Genomic DNA, 26387 nt, shown 5'->3' on the forward strand with positions numbered 1-26387 from the left:
TCTATTTTGTTTAAATGAATAATTTCCATTTTTGAATATTATTTAATCTTTATATTTCTTTTAATTAAATAATGAATGTTGTTCTCTATTAAATTATTGCAATTAAATAATTATATCGGAAACTTTGAACACATGTTTCACTATCTATTTTGATTGATACAGTGTGAGATTATTAAATTTTTTGCTTACTTTGTGGTGATGTATTGCATATCCCTGGCTAGTATGAGTTATTAGCTTGATTTCAATTTATAATGCTTTTAAATACTAAACAAAAAATTAAAAAATTGATTTTCAAAAGTGCGTTTTTATAACTCAAGGGTTAAAAATTTATACTTATTTTTATTTTATTTTTGTCACAAGAAAATGCTTCTTCAATAATTTTCACTTTATTTATTTTTTTTATTTTCTAATACTTTGTTTCAATATTTCTATTTCTAAAGGAAAAATTTTTGTTTGCTTAAAATATATCGAAATAATTTCATTAAATTTATGTCAACTGGTGAAGGTGCTATTTAGACTAATTTTTTACAACTAATTTTTTTTGGAAAAAAATCTTAACGTTTCGTTATGAATTTTTATAGAAATTTTTTAATTGAATCAAAAATTTCGAAAAGGGTAGATCTACGAAAACTGCAAGAATTATTTTCACTATCAATTGTTGTGTGAAAATCCCTCGATTTTCGCTTTTTCGATTTGAACCCTTTTCGAAATTCACGATTCAATTCTTATTTGAATTAAAATTTTCTTTACTTTCAAGTATTTGTTATTTATTGTTTATCATGATTATTATTTATAATAATGATTGTTATTAATATTATTATTTGTATTATAATTCATTATTAATTAATTTAATTTACTTAATTTATTAAAATTTATTTGCTTATTTATTCAACGCAGAAAAAAATTTGAATAAATTCGATTAAATTTTTTGTTAATATTAAATATAATTAATATTTAATTTGCAAAGAAATTGCAAAATGGGGATAAAATATGAATTTATAATTAAATTTTGTAAATAAATTATAAATTCTAATAAATGAGAGTAAAAATGATCATAAAGTTTGCGGTACGTAAACTTTTCTAGCCAGGCGACGGTAAATATCCTGCAAATTATTGACAGTAATTAATTTACATAATCTTTGTAATCCTCAAAAAGCAGAATTCTGTTTGAATTTTTATGGTGTGTGTCCAAGTTTGAAATAATAGTAAATTTCTAACGAATCGCTATAAAGCGTCGCCGTTTTTCAATCCTACATTTATATATCATAAAAGTATTTATTGATATTATCTGTAAAATTATCCTTTTCTTTATATTGTTATTTCATTTTCTTGTTTGTAAGTATTTATCCCTAATAATGCTTTCCAATGGTTGCGGATTTCTTTATCATGTTAGCAAAAATTTTCTTACGCTTTTGCAACTCCTCTATTATTATTATTGTAGCTCTTTATTCTCTACTAAAAATAACCTGGTTATGGATATTTAATTAACCTTTCGAAAACAGATTTCAATATTTAGTTGATAATTTAAAAATAGAATTGCAGCTCATACATTTAAAATTCTTTTATTAAAAATTAATTAGATTTACAGAAGATGGAAAGAAATTAAAATTAAATTTATTTAAAACTAATGAAATTTTAATTGTTTTCAATAAATTTGACAAAAATGGAAATTTTTACTAAAAATAATTTTATACAATTGGCCAAAAATTAGAAATTTATGGTTTTTGTAAATCACAGTGCACTTTTAGTTTTAAATTTGAATTCACAATATTTTAAGGAATAATTACAGCACTTTATTAAAATTACCTTTTTTATTTTTTTCTTTTCTTGAAATTTGGATTTAATAATTAAATTTTGATTTTAGTCTCTAATTACAAAATGCTGCATGAAATAGAAAAAAGAATAGAACAAAAAATACACTTTTATGGTGACAAATCATTACACGAAGGTGCATTATACAAATAATGGTAATGGATAAAAAAAAGTAGTGGACAATTGAAGAAAATATTCTGGAAAAATTCTGATAATACTGATCTCGATCGTTGCATGATCAAAATTTTTATTGGAATTTGGCGGTTTTTTGTTGTTTGGAACTCAATTTTGAGTTTACATCTATTATTATAATATAATAATTGTAGTTAATTCTCTCCGATTTCCTTGTAGAGTAGAAATAATTGCACCAATGCACTATTTTACCTTCACACAAATTAATAGTTTTGTCCAAACAAAAAAAGGAAACAAATTGGTAATATTTAAAAAAAAATCTATCTTTTTGTGTTTTTTTCCTGTTTTCACAAAAATTATTTTTTTTATTGGGTGAAGGTAAATTGACTACTGTTAACTTTTTGTTTCTTTTTTAAATACAATTTTTAGTTTCACTTAAGTTATAAAGCATGTAGTTTTCTTGCACGTACATTTTTCATTTTAGTTAGAAAATGCATTTTATCTTTTTTTATTGCACTTGCAACTTGTTCTAGTTAGTTTTAGTCTCGATTTTAAAGCATGATTTTAATTTTTACAACTCACTAAAACGATATTTTATTACACCTTTACTTTTATTATTACACCCTTATCTTTTCGTGTTCTATTTAAGAAAAAAAATTTTTTTTTAAAGACTGCTCAAATCATAGTTTTTGTAAAAGAGGAATTTTTTTTTCTTTGAAAAAATCATTTTTTTTTCTTTTTCTAAATTTAAATTAGTAAAAAGGCGTTTACTAATTTATATTATTGACAAAATTTTACTAATTTTTTCTGGGAGTAGAATTTAATTATATTTTCATAATTAGTTGTTGAAAATTGTTTTTCTAAAGTTTTTAGTGGAAATTAACTAGAATTAGTGGGAAATTACTAATTATTTGAATTTTTAAACGTCTTTTTATTAATTCAGTTTTCGAGAGAGTTTTTTTTTAAATAGAAATGTCGAATTTGTAAATTTATTTTTTTTATAAAATTAAAACTACGCATTAAATTTAATTTAATGAAAAGTCGTCCACTTATTCAAGACAGTAAATAATTTAATTTTAATTAATTAATTTTAATTAATTGTAATTAAATTTTTTTTAATTTAATTTTTAATTCAAGACAGTAAAAGTTCCCACTAATTCTTAGTAAAATTTTACTATTCAATTTAATAATTTTAGACTTTTTAGTACTAAAAAAAAATTTTAGTAAAAAGTTTTAAAAAATGTTTTACTTACGAATTTTTTAAATGAAAGAAATTTTATTTGATTTAAATTATTTTGTTTCTCAATTTTCTAAATTATTAATTTATTTATTAATTACTAAATATTAACGTCGTCTTCACTAATTAATATTAGTAAACATTTTTACAAATTTTTTGTAGAAATAGAATTTAACTATTATTATTTAGTACTTAAAATTTGTTTAGTGGAAAATTAAATTAAAATTAAGTTCAAAATTAATTACATTTTTAGTGGAAAATAACTAAAATTAGTAGAAAAGTAGTTGCTAACTCAGATTTTGAGAAAATTCTGTAATAAAAATGTCGAATTTAATAATTAGTTTGAATGAAAGAAATTTTATTTGAATTAAATTATTTTATTTCTTTCTTCTTTCATTCATTAATTTATTTATTAAATTCAAAAAATTACCGTCGTTCAACAATTAATTAAAAATGTTTACTAATTTTTTGTGGAAATAGAAATTGCAATTTTTTTAGTAGTTAAAATTTATTTTTCTACATTTTTTAGTGGAAAATAAATTAAAATTTGTAGAAATTTCTGTTAATTTCAATTAGTTAACGACTTTTTGCTAATTCAAATTTTGAGATAGTTTTTTGTAATAAAAATGTCGAATTTAATATGTAATTTTTTTTAATGAAATACATTTTATTTGATTTTAAATATTTGATTTCTTAATTTTTTAATTTACTAAGTATTTACAAAAAATTAACGTTGTTCAGTAATTAATATTAGTAAACATTTTTACTAATCTTTAAAGAAAATAGAATTTAACTATTTTATTTTGTAGTTAAAATTTATTTTTCTAAATTTTTAGTGGAAAATAACTGAAATAGTAGAAATTTCTGTTAATTTTAATTAGTAAACGACTTTTTGCTAATTTACAATTTGGGAGAGTTCTGTAATAAAAATGTCGATTTTAATCATTTTTTTAATGAAAGAAATTTTATTTGATTCAAATTAAATGTATTTTATTTTATTTATTTATTTACTTTTTATTTATTATTTACAATAAAAAAGTAACGTAATATTTCTCTTCTTTAATTCGGAGTAAAAATTAATAAAAAGAACAAAACTTATGGTTTTAGCAGTTTAATTTATAAAATCTAAGAATTTAATTCATAGTTAGAATGAAAAAATAAATAAAATCATAATTCTAAATGAGAGAAAAAATTGAAATTCATGTATATTTTGTTCTTTTATATGAAAATATTTCTTAGTCTATTTATTTATTAATTAATTCACTTTTTCATTTCACTTGATTTTCAAACTGTTCATTTATTTTGACTTAAGAACACGCAGTGCACACTTTATTTATGTAATATATTTATTTATAAGGCGCATAATTATTTTAAATTAATTATTATTCTTATAAATTCGTAATTGTAATTATTAATTATTAATTGGAATTTTTAGTGATTAATTATTGATTATTAATTTTATTGAATAATTATTGATTATTAATTATAATGATTAATTATTGATTATTAAGTTTAATTATTAATTATTAAATATTTCATTATTACTCTAATTTCCAATTTTAATTTAATTAACTTTAATTTACAATTAGTAAAAATTCGTTTGACCGAATCCAGAATTAATTTAAAAAAAAACAATTATGCGCTTTCCTATTTCACTATAATTATTTTTACCAAAAAAAGCAATTGTAATAAGAATAAAATCTTATTTTTATATTTTATTATATTTATGTTTAGCAGTGGAATGAAAAAAATATCTGTTCTAAACAATTCAAAACCGGTACAATTATAATTTGGAACAATAATGTTTCCAGCGGAGAGCAGAAATTCCCCCTATGGATCATAGAGATTCCATTCTAGTGCCATTCGAATAAACCAAAAAATAAAAAAAATAAAATAAAATAAAATGTTCCAAACAACAACAATCGACAATCAAGTGAGGTCAAGTATACATAGAAAATGTGAAAATTTTTCTGCAAATTGCACTCAAATAATAGCGCGATTTTGCACCTTCGTGTCACGAAGTGTCCAACAACAAAAGAGCAAAAAAAAAAACATTTTCAACAAAAAAACAATTTGTTTTTGTTTTCCAAAAACGAAAAAAAACTCAAAATAGGAGACAGTGATGAGCAACATGTCACTAATTCTAATCAACATTCATCGGATTCTGCGGCAGAAAGTATAATCATCACAAGTGGAATCAAATGGCATCTTATTATCAGTATATTAATGGCGATTGTCAATTTTCGACATTTAGTTTTCACATAGTAATTTTTTAGGAGACGAAAAAAGAATTTCTTGTATAAAACAAATTTTGTGATGATGAAATACGATCATGTTTTTGAGAAGGAAATGAGAAAAAAAAATTGGTGACAATTTTTGAGAAAATGTTCTAAGATCATAAGCATTATCATCGACATTCGAACATTTCCTATATTCAATTATAGGTACACTGCCCTCGATTAATTCAATCGATGATTAAAGTGCACTAAAAAAACAGAAAGACTGTTTCTTCAATTGTGTACAATTATGTTAGAATTTTTTTTTGTATAATTTAGCCGAATAATTAGTCTCGGAAATTTTTTTCACAGTATTTGCGATTCGGAATTTGCTGTTTTTTTCTTTTCTTTAAAGAACTTTAAAGAACTTTGTTTTTGTTTCATTTAAAAGTTTTAAAGTTTAAACAAAAAAATAAAATAAAAAACAAGTGAATTCAAAATAAAAAAAAGTTAATTCAAAACAATTAAAATTTAATAATTTAATAATTTAAATAAATTTAAAATAATTCGCAATAATTAAAAATATAGAAAACAATATTTGTTTTGATTTGAAATTGTAATTTTGATCATTTTTGTTTCAGTAAAATATTATTTTTGGTTATAAAATTACTTTTCAAAAGCTTTTGCTTTAATTGATATGGATTATTTTTTAATGACAATAATAGTATAATTAGTTATTCAGAAACATATAATTTTATTTTCTAATAGCAAAATTCATCAATTTTGCAGAAGAAAAATTATTAATTTCAATTAATTTTGTTTTATTTTGGAAACACGAAGGCAGCTTAGAAAGACTGTCGAAAAATAATTTTCAATAATAGGATGAACCTAATAATTTCCACTCTAAAAAATTCATTTTCAATAAAAGCGCTCCGATTATTAATTCGCAGAAATTGTGATTTTCCGAGTTTTAACGAAATGTGATCATCGATCTACGAAAGCGCAATCATTATCTAGGGATTAAGTCATTGTCTTTGAATAATAATTATCAAGTAGAGAAAGTGAGTCAATTGCAGATTTGCAATTTTCTTTTTTTGTTAAATGTCACGCCTCGGATAGTTCGACTTTTTGGAGTTTCTTTCGACTATTTTAAAAAAAAGGCTACTTTTCTCGATTTATTTTCAAAAAAAGCGACTTTTTCAACTTTTATTCCAAATATTACAACAAAATACCAATTTTTCTTGGTACAAAATATAAATTACTTCAAATTTTTCTAGTGTAAAAAATAACTGTAGCTAAATATTTGAAAATATTTTATTTTTGAATAATTTTTCTAAAATAATTAAATTTTTGAAATATGTGATTAAAAAGCTTTTAAATAATAGAAAGTTTGGTAAAATTTTATTGACAATAATTGATTTTTTTCAAGTATTTCATTAAAATTGTTGAAAATCAATTTTTGGTAAATTTTAATTGCAAATTTGGAAAATAATTGAATTCTCAAAAATTAATATTATTAAAATTTTAAAGAAAACAGATATTTTCGAAATTTTTAATTAAGAATTGATTAGTTTTTTAATTTGTCCCAAATTTTTTTTTGCGCCTTAAAGTCGATCCGAGGCCTGAAATAAATGTGTATATTGTAATAACAGTGAATTTTGGTTTATAACCAAAGTTACTTCAACTATATATAGTATTCATTTGCTTCTCAATAATTTAGGAACTTAAATTTTAATTGACAAGTCTGATGTGTACGTATTTGTTAAATGGATATTTGCCTATTTACTGCTCTTTGATAGCATTCCAAAGTATTAGCGAAAGCAAATATCTTTCGAATTTATTTCATAAATAATATTCATAAATAAATCTATAAATATAGTTTTAATGTAAAAAATAAAAAAAAACAATTTCCTCATCTGAGCAACAACTGCCGCTCAAATAAAATTTATTCTAAATAGATTCTTGATTTTGTTTTGTCTAGTTTTTTCGAAAATTTAGATTGGAAAACAATTCGCTTAATAGATGAGAGAAAAGAAATTCAATTAAAATTTGTAATTAATTTTTGTTTAGTTTTTAAATTTTAATTGTTCCAAAAGAGGAAAAGTTGTTTCGAAGAAGGAAAAATTAAATAAAAAATAAGAATGTAAAATAAAAAATAAAATAGAAAATAAAAAAAAAAGTAAGAGAAAAAATAAAAAGTGAAATAAAAGATAAAGTAAAATTGAAAATTGAAATTAAAAAAATGAAAATTAAGTGGAAAATGCGATGTTTTAGAATAAATGCGATTTCGACGAAGAGACAATTGAACTCAAGTGCCTTAAGATAGTATTTTTGTAAGAAGTTTAAATGTATAAAAAAATTTAGCTTTTTTATGCGATTGTGTGTATTATTATAAATATTATTATTTAGTTAAATTTAGTATTTACCAAGAAACGTACTCATTTTGCATTATCACTGGCATCTTCCAGTCGAAATATATTCATATTAAATTTCAGTAGCTAGTTTTTAAGTTTCATTATTTAAAAAAAATAAATCATCTCCTTTTGCAGATTTTCGATATTATTGATTTTAAATTGTGTGATCTTTGTGTATATCAAAAAACTCTTTGGTCCACTCTTTATAATAATGTTATAAAAACAGAATATTGCTTACTACCTCCTTATCTTGCGAAAGAAATTAATATTCTTTTGTAAAGAATATTCAACAAAATAAAAATTGTAAAAAAAAAATATTTTTTTCAATTCTACTTCCGTTATATTAGGAATATTTTATAACAATTGTCATTTGCATTAATTTAAGTTATGTTTATCTAGTACTTAATAAGTTTTTCCCTTTAGGTGCTAAAAATTGCGAAAAAAAATGTACTACAATGAAATAAAAATATTATTTTTTAATACAATTATGTACCTTATTATTTTTTAATTCCCTTTGTACTTTAGGATTTGAATTTGCCCATTGTTTTGAATTTTATACAATTTTCGCTATTTTTCCTAAATCCAATTTTTTTAGCGAACTTTTTTTATTTTCGTCTTTTCGTGATTAATCAAAACAATCTTTTTTTTAACGAAAATCTTTTATTTCAATTAAAATGTAAAAATAGTATATGTAAATATTGTATCACAATTTTTTTTTATTTATAGTCTAAATTGTAATTTATTTTTTATGTATTTCAATAAGATCTTGTTTCAAAGTTGGTTGAAAAGTTAAAAGTTTGATGTACCTTTTAAACAATCTTCTCCAGTAACAAGTAACGTCAGTCATTCGTAGTTTCTCCCAGATAAAGTCTCTTCCACGATTGGCGATCTTTCTCGATATCTCGTCGTTATCTTTCGCAAACTGAATCAATTCTCTGCAAAGGGAAACGAAAAGTTATCCAGATGAAAAAGTAAAATAGAATAAGAAACTAAAATAGTTTTCAAATAAAATAGTTTTTTCAAGTTCTAACTTAAATTAATAAAAAGAAATTGTTTATAATAAAAATAAATTTATTTATTTTAGTTTTTTAATTTGGATCAAAAAATTTACTAATTTCTAAATTAATAATTAGTTATTCTTTTCAATTCTTTTCAGTAATTAGTTATTTTCAATTCTTTCAATTATCAATTTTTTTCAAATATTTTTAATTCTAAAATTAATGTATTAAAAATAATTGAATTTTTGCAACGAAATTTATTAAAATTTTTGAAAATAATTGCATTTTTACAAGGAATTTTATTATTTAGAAAAAAAAAATTGAACTGTCACGAAGAATTTTATTAAAATTTTTAAAAATTCTAATAAAATTCTTTTGAAGAATTTTTTTCAATTTTTTAAAAATAATGTGATTTTTTTAATAATTTTAATTGAAAATGTTGAAAGTAATTGAATTTTATGAACAATTTCTTTTAAGTTTTTAAAATAATCGTTGTTCTTAATAATTGAAATTAAACATTTAATTATTGAATAATTGTAGTTAATAATTTTACTATTCAAATTTTATTAAAATTATTGATAGAAAATTAAACTCTTTTAAACCATTTTCATTAGAGTTTTTGTAAATAATTTCATTTTTTTGAAGAATTTTTTTGTGTTTTTTTTTAAATAATGTAGTTTTTTGAATAATTTTAGTTGAAATTTTTTGAAAATAATTGAATTTCTCAGGAAAATTTTATTATTTATAAAAAATAATTTAATTTTTACGATGAATTTTACTTCAAAAGGATTTCTTGACAAGAATTTATTCAAATTTTTGAAAATAATTGAAATTCTGTAAAGAATTCAATTATTTATGAAAACAGCTGAATTCTTGACAAGAATTTATTTCAAATTTAAAAAAAAATTGAAATCCTCTGAAAAATTTTATTATTAATAATAATAATTGAAATTTTCCAAAGAATTTTATTTTTTATGATGAAAATTGAATTTTTGCAAAGAATTTTATAAAAATTTTTGAAAATAATTGAAATCTTCAAAAGAATTTTATTATTAATGAAAATAATTGAAATCCTCCGAAGAATTTTATTATTAATGAAAATAATTGAAATCTTGCAAAGAATTTTATTTTTTATGATGAAAATTGAATTTTTGCAAAGAATTTTATTAAAATTTTTGAAAATAATTGAAATCCTCAGAAGAATTTTATTTTTTATGAAGATAATTGAATTTTTAGGAAGAATTTTATTAACAATTTTGAAAATAATTGAAATCCTCTGAAGAATTTTATTATTTAAGTAAATAATTTAATTCTTCAAAAGAATTTGACTTTTTATGAAGATCATTGAATTAGCTATTATTCTCAATTTTTTTCAATAATTAGTTACTATTTTCAATTCTGTTCTGTAATTAGTTTGAAAAAGTAGATTTTACTCGATTTCGGATTGACTGGCATCTTTCGAAACTGGAATATAGTGAATCCATGGCTTCATGGAGTCGTAATAAAATTCAAGCCACTCGTCGCCTACATGAAAAACCAACGAACCACAAAGAAACAAGTGTTTGTGTCTAAAAGAAGCAGCAACTCCGCGATAATTAAATAAGTATTTATAGGCACAGTGCGATTCTAAAGAAACTTCTCCGGCCGGTGGTAAATTCAACGTATCCTGCCAAACAGAAAAATAGTTAAAATGATTATTTAAAAACTGATAAATTTTTACTGGCAAAAAACACTATTTTTCTATTTTCAAATCCAAGTTTTCTATTATTTATTTTCAATTTATGAAAATTGAATTAAATTCTTATATAATTATTATCATATTTTGAACATTGAATAAAAAATAATATTGAAAACATATTAATGTTTTTTAAAAATAAATGAATTAATTTTCAAAGAAAGAAAAGAAGATAATTTTTTCCAAAATACGTACAGCTTTAGATTTCCATGCTTGATTTTTGGTATATTGCGCATCGACAAGATTCGGTTTGTCACGACTCAAAAGAATTAAATTATCGCGCTCTGAACTTGTTCTCGAGCCACGAAAAAATGCCATTTCTTTTTTACGTTCCCATGGCGTTTTCAAATTGGCATCATTCAGAGAAATTCGATGTTGATCCCATCTACCGAGTCCTCGAGGATAGAGGGAAATTGCTGGTCCACCTTCCCAAAAGGACCAGGCGGGATACATTATATCGAAATAATGCGAAGTCTAAACAAGAAAAACAATTTTTATAAATATTATTCACAATTTTTAATAATATTAAAATTATCCAGTAGAAATTTAAAAAAAAACTCAAAATCTGATTTTATTATTACTATTTAAATTACATTTTTTATTTCTAAATATCAACTTCTCAGGAATTCAATTTCTTTTCAAAATTAAAGTAAAAATCTTCAAAATAATTCAATTATTTTAACAAAATAATAAAATCCTTTGCAAAGATTCAATTATTATTTTATTCAAATGAAAATAAAAAATTCTTTAAATTAATTCAATTATTTTCAATGGAATTTTAATTAATTTCTTCGACTGAACTTAATTATTTTTAAAAATTATAAAAAAAAATGCTTTCAATTAATTTAAATAATTAAAAAAATTATAATAAAATTTATCGAAAGGAGGCAATTATTTTTAAAAATATTAATAAAATTCTTCGCGAAAATACAATTGTTTTCGAAAATTTTGATATAATTTTTTATAAGAATTCACTTAGTCAATTAATAAATATAATAAAAATTAATTACTTTACTGAAGGAGAATACAGGTAGTGGACTTCCGAAATGTTTACTCGATTGAGGATAATCGCGAGTATTGATAAGCACTTCTGCATCTGAGACATTGTTAATAATTTTTAAGAGAAAATACTCCACTCCCGCGCATCTAGAAGGAAACATGCAATCTTTTTCTCGATAAAGATGACCATCAATCATTTGATACAGCACTCCTCTGAAAAATTGCAAACATTTTGTTACAAAAATTTCTGAATTCGTTAAAACTTTGACTAGTTTGTGATTCAATGATTGATAATAAGTGATAAAGTAAAAAATAAAATAAAAAGCAGAGTAAAAAATAAAATGAAAAATAAAGTAAAAAATTAAGTCTAAAATAGAGTAAAAAATAAAGTATGAAACAAAGTAACAAATAAAGTAGAAAACAAAGTAAGAAATAATAAAAAAAAGAAATAAATAAATAAAGTAGAAATTAAAGTACGAAATAAATTAAAAAATAAAGTACGAAAAAATGTAGAAAATAAAGTACGAGATAAATCTTCTATATTAATAATCGTTGTATTCCCATAATGAATAAACTGAATTTTATTAAAATTTTTATAAATAATTGAATTCTTTCATGAAAAAATGTTATTAAAATTGAATTAAAAAAATTGAATTTTTGCAAAGAATTTTACTATTTATAAATAAAATTTAATTGTTTTGAAAGTTTTATTAAAATTTTAGAAAATAAAATTGAATTCTTTTGAAATATATTTTATAACGAATTAAGAAAAAAATTCAATTCTTTCGTGAAATTTTTTTCAAAATAATTGAATTTTTGCAAGAATTTTACTATTTATAAAAATTATTTGAATTCTTACGAAAAATGTTATTATTTATGAAAATAATTGAATTCTTACGAAGAATTTTATTAAAATTTTGTAAAATAATTTAATTCTGGCAAAGAATTTTATTAAAATTTTTTGAAATTAATAAACAAGAATAATTAATTAGTAAATTAATTAATAATTGAATTATTTTAAAGTTTGAATCTGAAATTATTCCAAAATTCATATTTGAAAATAAAATTTTTTGTAATTTGCATAATAATAATAAATTGAATATCACGTTTCGCGCGTAACATTTGCTAGTGAAAAATAAAGTAGAAAATAAAGTAAGAAATAAATTAAAAAATAAATTACGAAATAAAGTAAAAAATAAAGTACGAAATAAATTAAAAAATAAAGTAATAAATAAAGTAAGAAATAAAGTAAAAAATAAAGTAAAGAATAAATTAGAAATCAAAGCACAAAAAAGTTATAAAAAATATGCTACTTAATAAATTTATGAATAAAAAATCTCACCGATCTCTTGCGCTTTCAATTAATTTTTCATCAATTCCCTTTTTCTCGAAAGGTGCTAATTGTTCTTCAATTATATTTTGATAACATCCACATTTCTTTGTACACTCGACGTAATTTTCTTCGGCAATCTCAATGGCTCTCAAGTATTTTCCATATTTATTGGAAGCTACAAAAGAAATAATTCTCATTATTAATTTTCTTCTTTTAAAATTTGTTAAGAGAAATTCGATACAAGAGAAACAATTAAATTTACCTTCAGAATATTTATTATGTGTTTGTTCACATTTTTCAGAATTCAACGAACAATACTCATCCGATTGTACTCGTATAATTAAAATTAGCAATAAAAATACACCCAACGACCACATTTCTATTTGTATAAATAAAACAAAACTAAAATCAAAATCAAAATTTCACCTCTGTTATTACGATTATTCACATAAAATATAATTCTTGTATAAATTTGGAACAGTTTGAAAATTGTAGTAGAAATGGGGAAGATTAGTTTTCAAGTCCAAGATTAATTTAAACAATTTTTACCAAAGAATAAAATTTTATCTTTCTCGTAAGAAATATTTTATTATCTATATTAAAAATATTAATAGACACTTTTCTATTTTTTACTTCACTCTCAGTCATTCACGTCATTTTTTTGCCACATATTCAACAGAACAATTTTTCTTTAAATTTCAGTTTATAAATAAACAATTCAATGTAATTGACAAGCTCTAATGGCAATAAGTTGCAATAAAAAGAATACGGGACTCAATACTTCTGAATATTCCAAAGACGCTTGTCCCGACAATTTTTGGCAGAGAAAATATTTGAATATAAAAATTAATAGCAATAGAATTAAACTCCAAAGTGCTCTCAATATAGCATCCTTCACCATTCCTTCCATATGCATTCGTATGAATATAATACAACAAAAATATGTATTCAATCCATCGGCAATGAATAATGGCGAAAAAACAATCCACCAATCTTTGTGATTTAAAAAATAGTCATTATCTAATTTAAAGGCCAATAGGATAAAAAACACCGAAAGTGATGCCAGATTAACCCATATCTCAAAAATTGTCAATCCCAACCAATGAACGAGTTCATTTAACGAGAATATCATTCTGAAAAAAGGAATTTTTCACTTCATTTTCTTTAGATCCATCTATTTTATTGCTCGTTTTTTTCTATTTCCATTTACATTGTTGTTTTTTGTCTGAAAAGAAAAATAAATCTGCGGGTAAGTAGATTTACTAAATTTGTACTCTATTATTTTTATATTCACTTTTTAATACTTTTATGTTTGTTTTTATATTTACTTATTAAATACAAAACGTTTATTATACTTTTATATTTATTACTAAATACAAGTATTTTTTTAATTTTTACGCTAGCGATATTTTTAATATACAAGCTTTTTGGTTTGATTTACCTTTTTTTAGGATGAATAATTTTTTTGTTCTATTTTTACATTAAATTTCTTCGAATTATTTCTTTTTGTTTAATTATTTAACTAAAAATTTGAATGTGGATTAACTTTCTACTATAGTCTGGTCCTTTTACTTTACTTTACAAACAATCGGTATTTAACTATTTCTTACTTTATTGTTTCTAAAAATAAAAAATTATTTAACAATGTTTTATTTATTTAAACAATTGTTTTTTAAGTTTTTTAAAAAGTATTGTTGAAATCTTAACCTTATTTTCTCTATTTCCTTTGCAGTGTTTTGACAGTTCGTCAGGGTGGGGACACTTGGTTCTCGAAGTTGAATGCAGCTTAAGGTTTTCTACAGGGGAACCTTTGAATTGTGACAAATCACTGCTTTGGTGATTGCACCTTTATACCCCCACCACATCTCTTTTTTGGAAAGTACAGAGGTTTGGCGCATTATCTTCTCAACCCTGAACTTAAGAGACTAGTTTCTCAATCCTGATAAAGTCAATCAAAATAAACGAGGTATTTAAATGTGACATGTTGAATAAAATAATAGAAAAAATAGAAAATAATATTAATAAGTGATAAAACAAAAGAGTTTAATAGCTGTCTACATTATTTAGAATTTACCCTCGGTAAGTTAGAACATAAAATTACAACTTAAAACCAATATTTTTTCCAATATTCCCATTTTGAAGTAAACCCGATTTATTTCGAATTCGTATTTATTTTCCCAAGTCGAATCTAGAATCTCTCAATTGTATTCAGATGTACGATTAATTTGTAATAGAATTCCTTTAATAATACTATTTTTTTTACTATACCAAGGTTGCCACAAAAATTTGATTATTTTTTTCCTTGATTTTCAGACAAAATTTTGACATTTTCCCTGACACTAAAGAATATTCTGATTCACTCAATCATTATTATTTTTCCGTAGGAATAAAAATTTTCCAAAAATTTCAAAATCGAAACCTTTTTGAAATTCAACAACTTATAATAATTAAAGATGAACGAGTGATAAAATCATTTGAAAAAATTATTATTTTATATATTATTATAAAAATATTGTTATACTATAACTTCTTCAAAATTATTTTCTTCGCAAGAATTCAATTATTTTCTTAAATATATAATTCATCGCGGAGGAATTCAATTATTTTCAATACAATTTAAATTAAATTAATTGAAACAATTCAATTATTTTCAAAAAATAAAATTCTTCCAAAAAATTTAATTATTTTCATAAATATAATACAATTCTTCGCAGGAATTCAATTATATTCTATAATAATTTGAATCAAATTATTCGTAAGAATTCAATTATTCAAATAAATAGTAAGTCTGCGCTAAAATTAAATTATCTTAAACAATTTTAATTAAAGTCACAACAAGATTTCAATTATTTTTAAAAATTTTTTAAAAATTACTTGAAAGAATTCAATTTTTTTTAAACTAAAATTCTTGGAAAGAATTCAATTATATTCAATACAATTTTAATAAAATTCTTTTCAAGACTACAATTATTTTCAAAAATATAATTTTCCGAAAGAATTTGATTATGTATTTTCAAAAAAATTTGCTACAATTCTTTAGACGAATTCAATTACTTTCAATACAATTTAAATTAAATTCCTTGAAACAATTTAATTATTTTCAGAAAATAAAATTCTTACAAAAATTCAATTATTTTCATAAATAATACAATTCTTCGCAGGAATTCAATTATATTCAATAATTTTAGTTAAATTATTCGTTAGAATTTAATTATTTAAATAAATAATAAAAATCTTCGTTAAAATTCAACTATATTCATCAACTTTAATAAAATTCTTGGCAAGAATTCAATTATTTTTAAAAATCTTAATAAAATTCCTTGAAAGAATTCAATTTTTTTCAAAAAAAAAAAAATTTGTAGAATGAATCCAATTATCTTTGAAAATTTTGATTCAACTCTTTAGATAAATTCAATTATTGTTAAACATTCTAATAAAATTTCTTGAAAAAATTCAATTTTTTTAAACAAAATTCGTAGAAAGAATGCAATTATCTTCAAAAACTTGTATTCAATTCTTTAGATGAATTCAATTTTATTTTAATTTAATATTTTATATTTTTATATTTTATATTTTAATAAAATTTTAATTAATTTTATTTGCAATTTTAATAAAATTCTTGTCAAGAAATCAATTATTTTCAAGAATAATAATTTCTCGAAAGAACTTGATTTTATTATCTTACTTTTTAACAAAAATCCATTTTTTAAATCCATTTTTATTAGAAAATTCTACTAGAATTCAATTAATTAAACACAAAAATAAATAATTTATTGAATAATTTAATGTTTCTTAAAATTAAATTTTCATAAAGAATTTTATGAACAAACTTTGAAATAATTGAATTCTTTTGACGAATTTTGATAAAATTTTTAAGAATAATTACATTTTTTGAGGAATTCGATTAAAATTGTATTAAAAATAATTGAAATTCTGAGATGAGTTTTATTATTTATGCAAATAATTAAATGTTTGCGTAGAATTTAAAAAAAATTGTTTTTAAATAATTTAATTCTTTTGGAAAATTTTATTAAAATAGTATATACAGTACCGTCCGAAATTGTCAGTCCACCCATTTTCAAAGGAATGACAAAAATTTTTTAACATAAAATTCATGAAAAGTAAAATTTTTTTTGGTTTATATTTTGAAAGACGATAAAATTTTGAAGAGAATAAGACCTTACAGAAGTCATTTGGCCAAAATTTGTAGAAGATATTCTTAAAAATCGTCATTTTCAATGTTTTACAAAAATTTGAATAACTTCTAAAATAATGAACGCTTTTTAATAATCTTAGGCTTATTTTAAAGACCATTTTCTACAGAATAAGAATTACTTATAGGCATTAACCTGTAATTTTTAACTTGGAATAAGCATGACGTCAAAGTTGGACAAAAAAATTCAAAAAATTTGAAATAATATTATTAAAAGAAAAATAATTTTTGAAATTAAAACATACATTTTTATTAAATTTTCTTGAAAAATCTACACCATATCATGTTTTATATATGTTCTAGAATAGTTTTTAGTACAAAAAATTGATTTCAAATTTTTCCAATTTTTTTGTCTAATTTTGACGTCATGCTTATTCCAAGTTAAAAATGACAGGTTAATGCCTATAAGTAATTCTTATTCCGTAGAAAAAGACCTTTAAAATAAGCCTAAAATTATTAAAAAGCGTTCATTATTTTAGGAGTTATTTAAATTTTTGTAGAACATTGAAAATGACGATTTTTAGGAATATCTTCTACAAATTTTGGCCAAATGACTTCTGTAAGGTCTTATTCTTTTCAAAATTTTATCGTCTTTCAAAATATAAACCAAAAAAAATTTTAGTTTTCATGAATTTTATGTTAAAAAATTTTTGTCATTCCTTTAAAAATGGGTGGACTGACAATTGCGGACGGTACTGTATGGAAAATCAGTGAATTGAGGAAATTTTTTGAAAATAATTATTAAAATTTCGCCAAGAATTTTATTAAAATTTTAGAAAATAATTGAATTTCGGAGACGAAATTTAATATTTATAAAGATAATTGAAATTTTGACGAGAATTTTTTTTAAATTTTTGAACATAATTGAATTTTTGCGAAGAATTTTATTACTTTTGAAAATAATTGAATTTCTGCAATAATTTATAACTTCTCCAAAATTCAATTTTTTTTAAGTGTTTTTAACTAAAATTCTTTTATAAATCTATTATGTTTAGTAATTAATTTAATATATATTTAAAAATTTAACTAATTTCAGAAGAATTTGAATTATTACAATTTTTGGAAAATTTCAGTTCTTTCTAATTAAATTCATTCAAAATTGAAATTTTGTGAAATTTTAAATTGAAATCTTTTGAAGTTCATCTTTTTATGAAAATTGTAAACGTAACTCTTTTAAAATTCAATCAATTTTGAAATATTGAAATAAAATTAATCATTAAATAATTTAAGTAATAATTATGATAGTTCTTGAAGAATTAAAATTAAGTTATTGAAAAAGAAATTATTGTCTGAAATAGAAAAAATTAATTTCCCTGACTTCTGCCTGAATTTCCTGACCTGTGGCAACCTTGTTTATCTATATTAACAATTTTTTACTAATAATCCAATTCACTTTATTTTCCAGATTGTGAAGTTCAAAACTCACACAATTTTCGATTAAAAAGAACAAAAATGGATTTCCAAGCTTTATTATTAGAATTAAAGGACAAATATGCCCAAGTGAGAAAACTACTAGATTCCGACGATAAAATTGTAGACGAGACAAAACCCTACAAAAACAAATATGCAGCAATTGAAATTTTAAAAGAAATGCAAAGTTCCCTTTTAAAAACCTCCAGCAATGTAATTAAAGAAGAGAACGACGTGAATACACTGCTAGCAATAATATCCCTAAATCTCGGTATTGTTTACGTCGAAACAGAGGAATTGAAACTCGGCGAGGAATTTTTCATGAACTGCATAGATAATCTAAGTGAAAATGAAACCCTACCGCAAAGAATAATACCAATGATAAGTGCTCTAAATCAACTGGGAATTCTTTGGTCACAAAGGAATCAAGCCTCAGTCTCCAAGACATTTTTAGAACGAGCTAAAGATATTTACAAAAAATTTATGATGAGGGAAAAAGAACCAATTAACATGTCAAAATTATTTCTTGTCGAAATTGTCAACGAAGAGGAAGCAAAGACAGTTTTGGAAAAATTACACACACTAACCTTGTATTATTTGGCACAAATTTACGGAACTTTGGAGGATTATCTCAAATCGGCAATCTACTGTCACATGACATTATCCCGACAATTGGAGTACAAGGATTTTGAGAGTATCGACTGGGCCCTGAATGCCGCGACACTGTCGCAATTTTTTCTCGAGAAGGAATGCTTCTCACAAGCGAGACACTATTTATCAGCTGCAAGTTATGTTCTTCGAAATTATCAAAACACCCTGACGGCAATCGAGACTGACGTCGAGAACGACGAAGAATCAGCGGCAAAATTAGAAAACTACAAGCACAGAAGTGCCGATATTTCCCGCTGTTGGGTGAAATATGGAATTTTACTCCTCACCGCCTCCAAGGAACGTCTTTTACTAAAAAGCGAAAACGAACAACAAGAGGAGAAGAAGCCCGAAATCGATAAAGATTGTTTGGAAAAATTACAATTCACAAGTATCGAGAAGAATATCGAATCGATCGCAAACGAAATAACTGATAATTATCTACTCGATTTTTCCGACGCAAAACTAGTTTTCTTCAAAATCAACGAATGGATCGACAGTGCGAAACAATATTATTCCCTCGAGAATCACGCCTCGGATTATGTCCAACTAATTCAGGATCAATCGCAAGCCTACAAGGACTTGGCATTTTTTCACAACGACGAGGCGCAACAGGCGAAAATGCACAAAAGACGAATAGACATGTTGGAGGATGTCCTCAAGGAACTACACGAGACCTACTATCAAAGTAGTTGTCGACAAATTTGGATGGAACTCGGCGAGACATATTCGGAAATTCTCGACATTAAATTAGATCGTCTACAGGCGAGTGACGATCGACCGACGCCGAATATGTTGAAGAAAATTAATAATCTCACTGGATCGTCGATAAAGAATTTCGAAAAATTCATCGAATCGTTAAAAAGTTCAAAAATATTTGTCGACACAAATAAATTTCCCGATGAAATGGTACGAGCTGTATTGAGCGCTTATTTTCACGTTGGCAGATTGTATAATAAATTCATAACACCCGATAAACAGCAACAACTCGAGAATGTGGAAAAAAGTTACAATGCCTATTCATTTTTGGTGAATTACTGCGAACGCAATTCAAACGCCAAGGAATTGATGCACGTTGAATTGAGTGTTTGTAAAGATTTCGTTAAATTACTTCCACTGAAAATTAGTAAATTAAAGCTAGAAATGAGGAATCCATAATAATTTTGTAAATAAATTTTTAATTTCAACGTTTATTGTAAATTACAAAGAAAAATAAAAAGTTTTATTGAAAATTATAATTATTTTACATTTATAATTGTAATTCTGTATATAGATAATAAATTCTCGGAATTAGAATATTTCTTTCAAATCAAAACATTGTTGTAATCTAATAAATCATAATTATAATTTAGTAAATATGATTATAATTCATTTTTTAATTTTACACTAACATTTTATAATTTATAATTATAATACGAAATACGTACCTTTTTATATATTTTTTGTCTTTTAAATCCTCTAAGATATATTTAATTAAAATTTCCCCAATTTTCGAACGTTGAAATAAACGAAATTCACGTTCTTTCGAACGTGGATTTCGTTCATTTCATCGTTCGAAACTTGAAGAACATTAATTGAGAAATTAATTAACCAAAATATTTTAATGGCAAAATCACAAGCAGTGAATTTTAATTTACAGTTCTGAATTAATTCTTATATTGAATTTCATGAAAAAAAATGTCTATCAAAAAAATTGTGGGGAGGAAAAATTCCTGGAAAAGAATAAGCGAATTGTTTAGAGAGTTTTTTGGAGATATTCATCGAATAGAAAGATGGAGAGAGATGCATCGCGATCTTGTAGAAGATTTTTGAGATCATTGGAGTGACCTGCCAATTTTCGAATACAATCAGCTTGTGCTTCCATGAATTCTTCCTCCAAATAATGTGCCACTGCTGCGTCTTGTTTGGGATGATTTTGCGTTTGTGCGTGAAGTCTCAATGCTTCTTCGGCCATTACTTTTTCAGTGTCAAGAGCCTTTGCCAAACTGCCGATTTCGTTTAATTCCAAAACACGAGAATCTGACGCCTGCGAAATGAAATTAATGGAAATAATTAAATGTACAATTTTTCTTTTTGTGTTTATTATTTTTTTCAAACATTAATATAATTTCTTTGAGGGAATTTAAATATTTTCGAAAATTGTAATAAAATTCTATGCAAGAATTTAATTATTTTCTTAAATGTATAATTCATCTCAGGAAATTATTCAATTCTTTGCAAGAATTCAATTATATTAAAAAAATGTAACTAAATAAAAAATTTTTAACTATAAATGAATTCCTGAGAAGAATTCTATTATTATGGAAAATAATTGAATTCTTGTGAAAAATTTTATTTTTGAAAATAATTGATTTGTTTCAAGGAAGTTAGTTTAAATTGTATTAAAAATAATTGAATTCGTCAAAAGAATTGTAGCAAAAATTTGAAAAATAATTGAATTTTTTCTACGAATTTTATTAAAATTTTTAAAAATAATAATTGAATTTTACCTAAATTTTATTGAAATTATTGAATTTAATTGAATTTTAGCGAAGACTGTCATTATTTATTTAAATAATTGAATTCTATTTATCTAATCTATTTAAATAAATAATGATAGTCTTCGCTAAAATTTAATTAAATTCAATAATTTTAATAAAATTCTAGGGAAAGTCCAACTATTTTTAAAAATTTGTAATAAAATTCGTAGAAAAAATTCAATTATTTTTCAAATTTTTGATACAATTCTTTAGACGAATTCAATTATTTTCAATACAATTTAAACTAACTTCCTTAAAACAAATCAATTATTTTCAAAAAATAAATTCCATGATACAAATTAATTATTTTCAAAAAATAACATTCTTCGCAAGAATTCAATTATTTTCAAGAATAATAGAATTCTTCGTAGAAATTTATTTATAGTTAAAAATTTTAATTAAATTATTCGCTAGAATTTAATTATTTAAATAAATTATAAAAATCTTCGCTAAAATTTAATTATATACAATAATTTTACTAAAATTCTAGAGAAAAATTCAATTATTTAAAAAAAATTTTAATAATATTCCATGAAATAATTCAATTATTTTTTTTAATTTTAATGAAATTTCTTGAAATACTTACAATTCTTTTCAAAAATAAAATTTATAGAAAGAATTCAATTATTTTTAAAAAATTTTCAATTCTTTAGACGAATTCAATTATTTTCAATAAAAATCGGTGAAATTCATTTACATTAAAAAAATTTAATTAAATTATTCGCCAGAATTCAATTATTTAAATAAATAATAAAAGTCTGCGCTAAAATTCAATTAAATTAAAAAATTTTCATAAAATTCTCGTCAAGAATTGAATTATTTTTAAAAATTTTAATAAAATTCCTTGAAAGAATTCAATGATTTTTAATACAATTTTCACTAAATTCTTTGAAAGAATTTTAATTTTCATCGAAACAATTAAATTATTTTAGAAAATTAAAATAAAATTCTTGTCAAGTATTCAATTATTTTCAAAAATATAATTTCTCGATAGAATTCGATTATTTTGAAATAATTTTCATAAACTTGTTTAGAATTTAATTAATTTAGTAAAATTTTAATTAAATTACTTGAAGGAACTTAAATTTTGTTTTTGAAAGAAGTGAATTAAAAAAAATGTTGATAAAATTAATTTCAATAAATTTTTAATTGAATTTCTTGAAAGAATTTAATTTTTTTCAAAAAGTTTAATGAAATTCTTTAGACGAATTCAATTATTTTCAATAGAATTTTAATACAAATTCTTGATAGAATTCAATTATTTTTTAAAATTTCAATAAAATTTCTTGAAAGATTTCAATTATTATAAAAAATTTTGATAAAATTCTTTATAAGATTTTAATTAACTTCAGAACAATTTTAATTACATTCCTTGAAAGAATTTAATTATTTTCAAGTTTTTTTTCGATAAAATTATTTGAAACAATTCAATTCTTTTAAAAAATTTTGATAAAATTCTAGGCAAGAAATTATAAAAGTTAAAAAAAACTAGGGTAGCATTTTTTGTTAACAAAAGTTATCTTTTAAAATTAAACAATATCTACCACAAAATTATGCAAAATAAGACAATTTCTAAATTTTTCTTGTAAACGAAATTTTCAATATTTTCCCAAAAATTTGAAATTTAAAAGAATATTTCTCTCATTTGAATGTTCAACACTTTATGCGTCTTTTTATTAATTTTTTTCAAAAAATTTGTTACTTTTAACAAGAAAAGGAAAATAAGAAATTAAATTTGTAAAAGTTTCTAAAAACTTCTCCAAAAAAAGTAAATTTAAAGTTTCTTTTAATTTCGTTTAAAAAAAATTAAAGTTAGTAATAAAATTCTTGATAATAAAATTGTAAGTTTCAAAATTTCCTTTTCACAAATATGCAAAAGAACGACACTTACGGTTTTCTTGAAATGTGGCAATTGATTGAAATTCATTGTGCCACCTCGCTTGGTGATAAATTGAATCATATCGATAGCCTTCTGCCAAGCATTATCGGACAATTTTCGATACAATCCTTTAAAACCCTCTCGATTGGCTTCGTAATTTCCAAAATGCGATGACATTAATAAGTACTCGAAACTCGATTCAATATGTGCGTTCGTATACGCCTGAAGATCAGTCTGCATATTTTCAAATGATCCATATTTCGCGTTACAATTTTTCAGTAATGCTCCATCTAGAATATTTTTAAATTAAGAAACAAAAAAATTATTTTCCCCGATATAGAAATTAATAGATAAATTATTAATAAGAAAACTTATTAATATTTTTATTAATAAGAATATTTATTAATATTATTATTAATAAGAATTTTATTCATATTTTATGTATCAATTTATTTATTAGTAATATTTTTCTTATTTCTATTCAAAAAATTATAATATTTTTAGTACGATTATATTATATTTTATTATATTTTTAATAATTAATTAGAAATTATTTATACCTGTTGTTGGAGCAGTGCTACAAGCAGCTTCAACTTCAGGATAACAGAATTCTGCAGATGCAGAGACGAGTAAAGCACTCAATAGTACAAAAGCAAACATTTTTCTGTAAAAAAAAGAACGAATATATTAGATTTTTGCAAATTTGACACTAAAACACTAGTATTTATTAATTATTATTATTATTTATACTTTATAGACACTAAATTTTTAACAACTCTAATTAGTAAAAACACCATTATGAATAAAGGAAACAATTCACTTTTTTAACAATTTTTATAATCGGCGACTATTTGTTGATTCTAACCTCAAAAATTATTTTTAACTATACACTTTATTATTTAATGACCTTTTACGCCTTTTACAAATAAATTATCCAAATAATAATTAAATTATTGAAGTTAATATATTAATATAGTTGGTATTAATTAATAAAAGTATTAAAGTGAGTAAAGTATGTTTTACTGTTTTAAAAATAGTAATTTTTATGTTCCAAGCATTAAAAAAATAAATACAGTAAACATTTTGTTGATTTAGCATTAAAAATTAATTAATAATGAAATGCAAAATCAGAACTGTTGTCTTTTAACAGTAACAGTTATATTAATTATAATAAATATTATATTTTACAATAAATATTTGTTCGTTACATTTTTGTAAACAAACAATTACTGATTGTTGACAGGTCTGTCATTGTTGAAACTAATGGTCTTTTTTACAACGTTTTGCAAAAGTTCGATACTATCGAACGCAACAAACAAGTGAAAAATTTGATTGGTCATTTCCAAAAAGTGAATTCACCCTTAAAAAATCTCGCGGACCAATCGTATTTCATTAATAATTACCGGAATTGTAAAAAAAACCCTTAAATTTAAAGTCCACATAAACTTGACGGTTGTAAACAAACGAAGGTTATGAAAAACAATATTGTGGTTTGTTTAAAATTAACATACCTATTTTAATAACAAATTATTTAAAACAATTTCAAAAGAATAAATTAAACAGTAATTATCTATCGAACAACAAGTTATATATATAATTATTTGTTCAGCTGCAATACGCACAGTGAATTGACTTTATAATCGAATTAAAATTTATTGACATGATAGAGATTGATTGAATAATCGGAGACAAAAATGTAACTACTTATTATCAGATAAAAAAAAACCGATCCCCACTGTGCGTGAGAACTTATCAGATAAATATCGCAACTGAAACACATACTCTTCCCGATTGAGAGGTAAGCAATTAATTTATTGCCAGAATTTATGACCTACTTTTATGATATAAAAACTTAACTACAAAGTGACAATATAAGTTTTCGTAAAAATTATTGTAAAAATAAAACTTAATTAGAAAAAAACGTAATTAAAAAGAACATAATTAGAAAAATGAATAATTAAAAAGAACATAATTCTAAAAACATAATTTTAAAATTCATGATTTTAAAAAACATGATTCTAAAAATAAAACACAATTATAAAATTAAAACAATCATTAAAATAAAACACAATTATTAAAATAATATTAAAATATTAATATTAATGACTAATTTTCTCTATAATTACAGATTGTACTTTAAACACATTTTTATAAAAATTGCACGAATTATGATTCATAATTGAATCATTCAGAGAAACAAATTTATGCTGATTATTAATTTATGAAAAAAAGTCTTTCTTCTAAAAATTCTTCAAAACAATGAATCTTCAAAACAATAGAAACATGAAAAATATTCGAAAAGTAAACAATCGTCAAAATCAAAATACTTCCGTTTGCTCAATATGATGAAAAATGTAATTTTTTTCACAGTAAAAAAATATTAAAAATAATTTCTAACCGCAGTGTGAATATATTTGCAATGCAAAATGTCAATTGCTTTTCTCTTCATTTTAATGTACATAGAGTAGCACCAGACAAGACGTAATTAATTCGTTGCGTAAATTATCTGACGGAAATTAGACAAACGATAAACAAACTACTATTCAATGTGAAAAAATAGTTTGCGCGAATAATTCTTGGAAAAAAACAAAAGTGAAAACAAGAGCTTGAAAAGAAATATAGAGTATAAAAAATGAGGTGTATGTTTATAAAATAATGTTTAATGTTCACGTACCTTATTTTTTAAATCGTTTTTTTTGCAGATATCTAGCAAATAGCGTGAATACTCTCGCTTCGACGCTGTGCTAAACAATGAGCATGAATTCAAGAATAAAATTTGTCTTTCACTAAACGTATTATAATATATATCAGCTACAAAGCATTAGAAGACGACGACGACGAA

At 22.4% G+C, this 26387-nt stretch overlaps 5 protein-coding genes across 11 annotated transcripts in view; 2 read left to right on the forward strand and 3 right to left on the reverse strand.

Moving 5' to 3' along the window:
* The window catches only part of LOC122502870 (matrix metalloproteinase-14), a 67053-nt gene extending 61140 nt beyond the window's left edge, over positions 1-5913 (forward strand). For 2 of the 7 annotated variants that reach the window (XM_043613178.1, XM_043613180.1), the window contains exon 10: positions 5295-5913. In XM_043613178.1, the coding sequence (XP_043469113.1) occupies positions 5295-5446 (152 nt within the window). In that variant the 3' untranslated portion in view covers positions 5447-5913. Of the gene's footprint in view, positions 1-4915 lie in introns of all 7 variants that reach the window. The other 5 variants (XM_043613181.1, XM_043613183.1, XM_043613179.1 and 2 more) reach the window with 3 other exon arrangements.
* A 2538-nt stretch (positions 5914-8451) lies between these two features.
* Positions 8452-13541, reverse strand: LOC122502888 (O-glucosyltransferase rumi homolog). The gene is made up of 6 exons (XM_043613213.1): positions 13139-13541; positions 12886-13051; positions 11555-11756; positions 10740-11018; positions 10243-10475; positions 8452-8746 (listed from the first exon to the last, which is right to left on the reverse strand). Exons 1-6 carry the CDS (start codon positions 13251-13253, stop codon positions 8551-8553), a joined length of 1191 nt encoding a protein of 396 aa, XP_043469148.1. The 5' UTR covers positions 13254-13541; the 3' UTR covers positions 8452-8550.
* LOC122502893 (transmembrane protein 203) lies at positions 13541-14657 on the reverse strand. The gene is made up of 3 exons (XM_043613216.1): positions 14584-14657; positions 14318-14496; positions 13541-14101 (listed from the first exon to the last, which is right to left on the reverse strand). Exon 3 carries the CDS (start codon positions 14006-14008, stop codon positions 13595-13597), a length of 414 nt encoding a protein of 137 aa, XP_043469151.1. The 5' UTR covers positions 14009-14101; positions 14318-14496; positions 14584-14657; the 3' UTR covers positions 13541-13594.
* Positions 14658-14803: 146 nt separating this feature from the next.
* Positions 14804-20385, forward strand: LOC122502887 (KIF-binding protein-like). The gene is made up of 2 exons (XM_043613212.1): positions 14804-14955; positions 18495-20385. The coding sequence occupies exon 2, from the start codon at positions 18542-18544 to the stop codon at positions 20303-20305; it is 1764 nt and encodes a 587-aa protein (XP_043469147.1). The 5' UTR covers positions 14804-14955; positions 18495-18541; the 3' UTR covers positions 20306-20385.
* Positions 20306-26375, reverse strand: LOC122502891. Its single transcript, XM_043613214.1, has 4 exons — positions 26220-26375; positions 24106-24209; positions 23558-23835; positions 20306-21173 (listed from the first exon to the last, which is right to left on the reverse strand). The coding sequence occupies exons 2-4, from the start codon at positions 24203-24205 to the stop codon at positions 20883-20885; spliced, it is 669 nt and encodes a 222-aa protein (XP_043469149.1). The 5' UTR covers positions 24206-24209; positions 26220-26375; the 3' UTR covers positions 20306-20882.
* Between the last annotated feature and the right edge of the window lie 12 nt (positions 26376-26387).

The sequence above is a fragment of the Leptopilina heterotoma genome, unplaced genomic scaffold (genome assembly GCF_015476425.1).
Source record: "Leptopilina heterotoma isolate Lh14 unplaced genomic scaffold, ASM1547642v1 Lhet_24, whole genome shotgun sequence".
In the NCBI taxonomy this organism is placed as follows: Eukaryota; Metazoa; Arthropoda; class Insecta; order Hymenoptera; family Figitidae; genus Leptopilina; species Leptopilina heterotoma.

Coding starts and splice junctions, on each gene's coding strand:
- LOC122502887 (XM_043613212.1), top strand. CDS start 18,542: ATGGATTTCCAAGCTTTATTATTAGAATTAAAGGACAAATATGCCCAA.
- LOC122502891 (XM_043613214.1), bottom strand. CDS start 24,205: ATGTTTGCTTTTGTACTATTGAGTGCTTTACTCGTCTCTGCATCTGCA. Junction 23,836..24,105: donor TAGCACTGCTCCAACAACAG/GTATAAATAATT, acceptor AAAATATTCTAG/ATGGAGCATTACTGAAAAAT. Junction 21,174..23,557: donor TGCCACATTTCAAGAAAACC/GTAAGTGTCGTT, acceptor TTCATTTCGCAG/GCGTCAGATTCTCGTGTTTT.
- LOC122502888 (XM_043613213.1), bottom strand. CDS start 13,253: ATGTGGTCGTTGGGTGTATTTTTATTGCTAATTTTAATTATACGAGTA. Junction 13,052..13,138: donor ACATAATAAATATTCTGAAG/GTAAATTTAATT, acceptor TTTCTTTTGTAG/CTTCCAATAAATATGGAAAA. Junction 8,747..10,242: donor GCCAGTCAATCCGAAATCGA/GTAAAATCTACT, acceptor TTCCCTTTGCAG/AGAATTGATTCAGTTTGCGA.
- LOC122502893 (XM_043613216.1), bottom strand. CDS start 14,008: ATGATATTCTCGTTAAATGAACTCGTTCATTGGTTGGGATTGACAATT.